This window comes from Myotis lucifugus, unplaced genomic scaffold, assembly GCF_000147115.1.
Source record: "Myotis lucifugus unplaced genomic scaffold, Myoluc2.0 scaffold_462, whole genome shotgun sequence".
Lineage (NCBI taxonomy): Eukaryota > Metazoa > Chordata > Mammalia > Chiroptera > Vespertilionidae > Myotis > Myotis lucifugus.
This window is the reverse complement of record NW_005871510.1, coordinates 709,897-718,420: the sequence shown is the minus strand read 5'-3', so window position 1 is coordinate 718,420 and position 8,524 is coordinate 709,897. Positions and strand designations below refer to the sequence as shown.

Here is an 8,524-nt window from a genome sequence, read left to right as displayed (position 1 = left end):
AACTTCCACTCAGCCAGCCTTCCTGTGGTTCTGGATGATGTCCGTTCCGTCTTTTAGTTGTATTTTTGAAGTGGTTGTTCGAGGCAGCAAACTCTGGCATTAACCTATGCCGCCATCTTGGTTTCTCTCTAGTTGTATTTTTGAAGTGGTGCGAGGCAGCAATTTCCAGTGTTTACCTATGCCGCCATCTTGGTTTCTCTCCGAGAGGTTTCTTTGTTTGTTTTTGTTTTTCAGTTGAATTTTATACTCAGCCAGTATTGTCTTCAAGAAGTGCAATAGCTTTATTCAGTTTCACTTTCTTGATATTTCTGAGAATCTGGGAATGCTTCCATTTCCCACAAATCCATCCTGATTGATGCTAACATCCATTGACCAGGCAGCTCTTCTGCTGGTCTGTCTGCTGCTGCTCTCTCTGTTCCTCTTTGTACTCAAGCAAAGACCCAGACTCCTCTCTCAGTTCCACAAAGCACACCTAATACCAGAAGGTTCAGCTTAAGGAATTTTACTGTGGTTTTCCTGATAGCATCTTATTACCTCTCAGAGAAGGCCAGGGGGTAGTCTCTGTCAACTTATCCCTGCCTCTGCGGTGAGCACTCAGAGGCTCAAAGACGTTGAGAAACTTCCCCATGGTTAAAGAGAGCAAGGTCCAAAGCATTTTCCAGCGTTTGGCTAGTATCAGTGGTTAGGTAGTCATCAGTCCATTTAAGCTGTTTCACACAAAAGCATTAAAGTAACGGAACCACATGGTGAGATGATATTCTATTTTCAATTATCTCCCATTTCTTCTCATTCCAGGGAGGAAAGCCCCAGGTGGTTTCTAATACCCTTTGAAAAGTTCTCTAGCATGTGTCAATCTCCTTTTCTAACAAAGAGAGAGCAGGCAACAAGTACCTAGCTTGAGTTTAATTATAGAGTTTTGTTTTCCTTGTATTTATTTATAAATATTTTTTATTGATTTTAGAGAGGAAGGGAGAGGGAGAGAGAGCTAAATTAGAAACATCAATGATGAGAGAGAATCATTGGTCGGCTGACTCCTGCACGCCCCACACTGGGGATCGAGCCTGCAACCCAGGCATATGCCCTGACTGGGAATTGAACCGTGACCACCTAGTTCATGGATCGATACTCAACCACTGAGCCAGCTGGGCTTCAGACACACATTTTTAAAAAATATACTTTTTAAAAATTGATTTCAAAGGGAGAGGGAGAGAGAGAAACATCAATGATGAGAGCCATTGATCAATTGCCTCCTGCACACCCCCTACTGGGAATGGAACCCAAAATCTGGGCATATGCCCTTGACCGGAATGTGCCCAGGACCCTTCAGTCTGCAGGCCGACGCTCTATCCACTGAGCCAAACTGGCTAGGGCTACCCTGTTACAGTTTGATCGTAAAGAGCTCTCCTGGCCCATTCTCCCACTCTTTGTTCTAAAATTGGCTGGAAACATCCCTCAGCACATGAGTACAGGGATTTTGTGGTCTAACTTGTCATGCTTCTTCCTTGTGTCTGAGCTATAAGTTTTAAATAACTTTCCAATCTCATTACACTGGACAGAGAGAGAAGGAAGCACGGAGTCTGTGATAAATACTGAACAAGTCACAACAGTGCTTCTCCATAGCACATTTACCCTGAACCAGCTGCCCCTGATTAGGGAAAAGGCCTGGAGAACTGTAGGACACATGGTCAGCTGGCTTTGTTGGAAGTTGATTTTCATGGACCTCCTGGATTCTCATGTTTGGTGATGGGATAAGAAGGAAAGACTTCCAATTTTTCACTATACTTTATTCATTAATCCTTTATACACGTTTTGCCCTCTGCCTCCTGGAGTCTTGTAAATGGTGGGTAATAAGGAAGAAAATGAAAGAAATTTCTTTCACAAAGAGTCAGTGGTCATAAAATGACAATGTATGTTTCATCTGTATAGCATTTCAGTTATTTTCCTACATGCTCAGGACCCTAACAGTGGAGATAAATAAGATGTAAAGTGACCACAGGAAAAAGGTGTAATTTCCATGTGTTAATGATGGTATTAAATTTATGAGAAAGTAAGCGTGGACACAGAATACATTTTTGATGATCAAATCATAAATGAGATGTTTGCAGATGAGTCATACATAACCTTCCTATAAATGGAGTCTAGGTGTCCAGTTCTGTCGGTCTCACTCATCCTTCTGTACACATATTGGGATGTTTTAGGTCCCAGTGGCCTTTGAGGATGTGGCTGTGAACTTCAGTCTGGAGGAGTGGGCCCTATTGGAGCCTTCACAGAAGAAACTCTACAGAGATGTGATGAGGGAAACCTTGAGGAACCTGGCCTCCATAGGTAAGGATGAGGACATTTCTTCAATTGTCAAGTAGAGAACAAGTGTTTCTTGTTCATCAGCATAATTCTATGATGTGTAATGTAGAAGGGAGCATGGTAAATAAACTGGGCATGGTCTCTGCTCATCATAGATCTAGAAGCTAATAATTTTTTTATAATTATAATGATTTGGAATAATTTTTCTGGTTCTGAATTTTAGGGGGAAAATGGAAAGATCCGTACTTTAAAGATCAGTACAAAAACCAGGGAAGAAAACTAAGGTGAGTTGCACAGTAGAAAGCAGTGTCTCATGTGAGAATTCTCATTTGTTATGAAATCTTAAAAAGAAGCAAACAAAACTAAATAAATCTTGCTAAAATGTCTTTCTTAGAATGGTTTTACTAAAACTACTTTCTTAAATGTAGCATACATGTTCAGTTTGCAAATTTTATCACTTGGAAGCTGTATTAGTAAACTGTACATATGAATATCACAGTTTGATAATAGCATGGGTGAAGTTTTCTTGGAGAGCATTCAATACATTCAATTTAAGACAATTTAGACAAGAAAGGATACCTGCGGAAACCGGTTTGGCTCAGTGGATAGAGCATTGGCCTGCAGACTGAAAGGTCCCAGGTTCGATTCTGGTCAAGGGCATGTACCTGGGTTGCAGGCACATCCCCAGTAGGAGATGTGCAGGAGACAACTGATGGATGTTTCTCTCTCATGGATGTTTCTAACTCTCTATCCCTCTCCCTTCCTCTCTGTAAAAAACTCAATAAAATATATTTTTTAAAAAAGAAAGGATACCTGAACTTTTCCTATAAATCATAATAAATATAATGAATATGAAATCAATAATGTGCTTCTTGATTTTTATAGAAGTTATATGGCAGAGAAACTCGGTGAAAGTAAAGAGAATAGTGAATGTGAAGAAAACTTCAACTTTATTTCAAATTTTAATCAAAAGAAGAAGAAGACTACTGGAGTAAAACCATATGAGCACAGTCCATGTGGAAAAGCCTTTATGTGTCATTCATCCATTGATAGACTTACTAGATGTCACATTGGACAATATGAGTACCTGAAATACGGAGAGAAGCAATATAAATGTAAGGTATGTGGGAGAGCCTTTAGTTATCTACATTGCTTTGAACAACATGAAAGAAATCACAATGGAGAGAAAACCTGTAAATGTAAGGCATGTGGGAGAGTCTTCGTGTGCTTCAAAGCCCTTCGAAAACACATGATAACAAACACTATAGACTCTTCTTATAAATGTAAGGAACGTGGAAGAGTCTTCAGTTGTTCAAATTCATTTCTATTACGTGAAAGAATGTACACAGGAGAGAAACCCTGTGAGTGTGAACAATGTGGGAAAGCTTTCAGTATTTCTAGCGCTCTTCAAATGCATGAAATAGCTCACAGTGGACAGAAACCCTATGAATGTAAGGAATGTAGAAAAGCCTTCAGATGTTATCAAAGCTTTCAAACACATAAAAGAAATCACACTGGAGAGAAACCCTATGAATGTAAAAAATGTAATAAAGCATTTAGTCGTCTCAGTTATCTTCGAAAGCATGAAAGAATTCACGTTGTAGAAAAACCCTATGAGTGTAAAATATGTAATAAAGCATTCAGGTATCCTAGTTATCTTCACATACACGAAAGAACTCACACTGCAGAGAAACCCTATGAATGTAAAATATGTAGTAAAGCATTTAGTTGTCTCAGTTATCTCCAAAAACACAAAAGAACTCATAGTGGAGAGAAACCATATAGATGTAAGGAATGTGGAAAAGCCTTCAGGTGCTATCGAAGTCTTCAAACACATGAAAGAAGTCACACTGGAGAGAAACCCTATACATGTAAAATATGTAGTAAAGCATTCAGGTGTCTCAGTGATCTTCGAAGACATGAAAGAACTCACAATGCAGAGAAACCCTATGAATGTAAAATATGTAGTAAAGCATTTAGATGTCCCCGTTATCGTCAAACACATGAAAGAAATCACCCAGGAGAGAAACCCTATGGATGTAAAATATGTAGTAAAGCATTCATGTATCCCAGTTATCTTCAGAGACATGAACGAACTCACACTACAGAGAAGCCCTATGAATGTAAAATATGTAGTAAAGCATTTAGATGTCTCAGTTATCTTCAGATGCATGAAAGAAATCACACAGGAAAGAAACCCTATGGATGTAAAGTATGTAGTAAAGCATTCATGTATTCCAGTTATCTTCAGAGACATGAAAGAACTCACACTGGAGAGAAACCCTAGGAATGTAAGGAGTATGGAAAAGCCTTCAGTTATCACACAAGCTTCCGAAGACACCTGACAATGCACACAGGAGAGAAACCATAGAAAAGTGTAGAATGTGAGAAAAGCCTCAGTTATCCCAGTTCCTTTCAAACACATGAAGGGACTCTCTGGATAAAAGCTCTTGAATGTAAACAGCATGGAGAAGACTTGAATTGGCTCTCATCCTTCCATGTGAAAATTCCCATGGAGAGAAATAAACATGTAAGTAACATGAGAAAGCTTGATAGAAATTAATCCACGTATAAGGTGCCAGAAAACTTTCAACATGAAGAAGTTTTTCTTGAGGTTGTAAATACATTGTATTTATTAAACCTCTTTTTGAAGTGCATTATTGGACCTTGGATTTCTACTAATTGCTTTCAGCAATGAATACTCAGGTGAGATAATTCTAAGAGTTGTCATTCAACAATAGTACATAAGATTAATAGTGCTTTCCCCTTAAGCCCTAGCCATTTTGGCTCAGTGGATAGAGCATCAGCCTGTGGACTGAAGGGTCCCGGGTTTGATTCCGGTCATGGGCACATGCCCAGGTTGTGGGCTTGGTCCCCAGTGATTCTCTTTCATCATTGATGTTTCTATCTCTCCCTCTTCCTTCCTCTCTGAAATCAATAAAAATATATATTAAAAAAGTAGTACTTTTCCCTTAAAATGTTTAATATTTTTCTTCATGTTGAAGTCTTTTAGATCCATAGATATTTGAAGTATATTTCTTATATGCAGTTAGGTTAATTTTTTGTTTACAATGTTTCATTGTTCCGTGTTAAGGAGTCATTTTAAAAAGAACAGTTTGCTAATTTTTTTTAACAGTTTGCTAATTTGATTTTCTTAGTGGTCTTGTGGCAATCCTTTATATTCCTAGATTATTATTATATAAATTCTATTTTCCCTCAGACAAAGCTCCTTTTTGGAGGTGATGGGTATAAGAGCCTTTCCCATTTTTATACTAATAAATATTTAGAATAAATTTTATGTATCACAATTTTATTAAATAAAGTGGTTTTATGTGAATACTATTTTTATATTTGTGCCTTTGATTTTTTAAAATTTAAATTTTTTATTGTTTAAAGTATTACATGAGTCTCCTTTTCCCCCCATTGACCTCGCCCCAGTCCCTCCCACTGCCCTAGCACATGCCCTCACCCCCTAACTGTCTGTGTTCATTGGTTATGCTCATATGCATGCATACAAGTCCTCTGGTTGATCTCTTAACCCACACCCATCCCCACCCTGCCTTCCCTCATAGGGAAAATAAACAAATGAGACTACATCAAAATAAAAAGCTTCTGCACAGCAAAACAAATAGTCTCATTTGTTTATTTTCTCCTTAGTTTCCATTGTCCTAGGAGCTGTATTGGTAAAGATATTGCCATGCTGTTGCAAATGGTAAGAATTCCTTCTTTTTTTTATTTTTTTTTACAGCAGTGCAGTATTCCATTGTGTACATGTACCACAGTTTTTTTTCTTTATTGATTAAGGTATTACATATGTGCCCTTATGCCCCCATTACGCCCCTAGCCCTCACTCATGCCCTCACCCCCCTGGTGTCTGTGTCCATTGGTTAGGCTTATATGCATGCATACAAGTCCTTTGGTTGATCTCTCTCCCTTACCCCCACCCTCCCCTATCTTCTCTCTGAGGTTTGACGTCTGATTGATGCTTCTCTGTCTCTGGATCTGTTTTTGTTTATCAGTTTATGTTGTTCATTATATTCCACAGATGAGTGAGATCATGTGATATTTATCTTTCTCTGACTGGCTTATTTCGCTTAGCATAATGCTCTCCAGGTCCATCCATGCTGTTGCAAATGGTAACAGTTCCTTCTTTTTTACAGCAGCATAGTATTCCATTGTGTAGATGTACCACAGTTTTCTAATCCACTCATCTACTGATGGGCACTTAGGCTGTTTCCAAATCTTAGCTATGGTAAATTGTGCTGCTATGAGCATAGGGGTGCATATATCCTATCCAATTGGTGTTTCTGATTTCTGGGATATGTTCCTAGAAATGGGATTACTGGGTCAAATGGGAGTTCATTTTTAATTTTTTGAGGAAACTCCATACTGTTTTCAACAGTGGCTGCACCAGTGTGCATTCCCACCAGCAGTGCACGAGGGTTCTTTTTCTCCACATCCTCGCCAGCACTTGTCTTTTGTTGATTTGTTGATGATAGCCATTCTGACAGGTGTGAGATGGTACCTCATTGATGTTTTGACTTGCATCTCTCAGATGATTAGTGACTTTGAGCACGTTTTTATATGTCTCTTGGCCTTCTGTATGTCCTCTTTCGAAAAATGTCTATTTAGGTCCTTTGCTGATTTTTTATTGGATTATTTATCTTCCTTTTGTTAAGTTGTATGAGTTCCCTGTAAGTTTTGGAGATTAAGCCCTTATTGGACATAACATTGGCAAATATGTTCTCCCATGCAGTGGGCTTTCTTGTTTTGTTGATGGTTTCTTTTGCTGTGCAGAAGCTTTTTGTTTTGATTTAGTCTCATTTGTTTATTTTCTCCTTAGTTTCCATTGCCCTAGGAGCTGTATCAGTAAATATATTGCTATGATATATGTCTGCTATTTTGCTGCCTATGGCTTCTTCTAAGATTTTATGGTTTCCTGACTTATGTTTAAGTCCTATATCCATTTTGAGTTTATTTTTGTGTATGGTGTAAGTTGGTGGTCTAGTTTCTTTTTTTGCACGTGTCTGTCCAATTTTCCCATCGTTTATTGAAGAGACTGTCTTGACTCCATTGCATGCTCTTGCCTCCTTTGTCAAATATTGATTGTGCATATGTGCCTTTGATTTTTGTCCTTCCTTCGGACTGATATTTGGTGAATTGATTTTGATTAAGAGGATGGACCTATAATAGAGCAACAACATCTAGAATTGGAAATAGTCCCTGTGGGTAATGTTAAGAACTTGATTTTCCAGAATCCATCTTCTTTATAATTCCATGTTAGAATTTGTTAATAGCCTTACTTGTATTAGATTTAGAAGGCAAAAACAAAGAAGGCATTAGTCAGATTTTGGAGAACCATTTGGACAAATAAGTACATAGAAGCTTCAAGAACACCATCTTCCAGTCCATTTTTTAATTCTTTGATTTGTCAAGACTATCATCAAGCCCAGCCAGTATGGCTCAGTGGTTGAGCATCAAACATATGAACCAGGAGGTCATGGTTCGATTCCTAGTCTGGGCACATGCCCAGCTTTTGGGCTCGATCCCCAGTAGGGGGCGTGCAGTAGGCAGCCAATCAATGATTCTCTCTCATCATGGATGTTTCTCTCTCTCTCCCTCTCCCTTCCTCTCTGAAATCAATATATATATATATATATATATATATATATATATATATATATATGGCGCGGCTACAGTGTTTTGGCCAGATTCAAGCCTCAGACTAATGAAAGGACAGGGTCCTCTCATTGCTACATGCAAGTCCCAGCTGGAAGGGCAGGGCCCTCCCAGCACAATTATAGCCAACAGCTATGGTTGTAAGCTTGAAACTATGGTCCAAACACATGGCCCCACGTGCCTTGTGATAGAGTTCGGGTGCATGTAGTTAAGTGAGGTTGAAACTCACGAGAATGCTGTAAACAACTTGATCACGCCCCTACTTTGCCTCGTGGCATCTGCTATAAAATAAAGACATGGCTTGTGGGTGCTGGCGCTGTCTCCTCATTAGGGAGCAGCATCCCATCGAGACCCAGCTTTCATTCTCTTGTCTGTCTTTTCTCAATCCTTTCACCGCCCCCGCCCCCCCTCAGAGTCACTGAACCAGGCTGAGGTGGCATGGCACATAAGGCACCCTGGGGCAGAGTATGCCATGGCCGTGCCGGATATATATATATATATCCTTTATATATATATATATATATATACACACTAATAAAAGAGA

At 39.0% G+C, this 8,524-nt stretch overlaps 1 protein-coding gene across 1 annotated transcript; it reads left to right on the top strand.

Annotated features, from left to right (window-relative positions):
- Nucleotides 1–626: 626 nt before the first annotated feature.
- Nucleotides 627–4,672, top strand: LOC102433312 (zinc finger protein 709-like). Its single transcript, XM_014445530.2, is given in 4 exon segments — nt 627–644; nt 2,199–2,325; nt 2,525–2,585; nt 3,187–4,672. Coding segments are annotated over 4 exon segments (1,692 nt in total).
- The last annotated feature ends 3,852 nt before the right edge of the window (nt 4,673–8,524 follow it).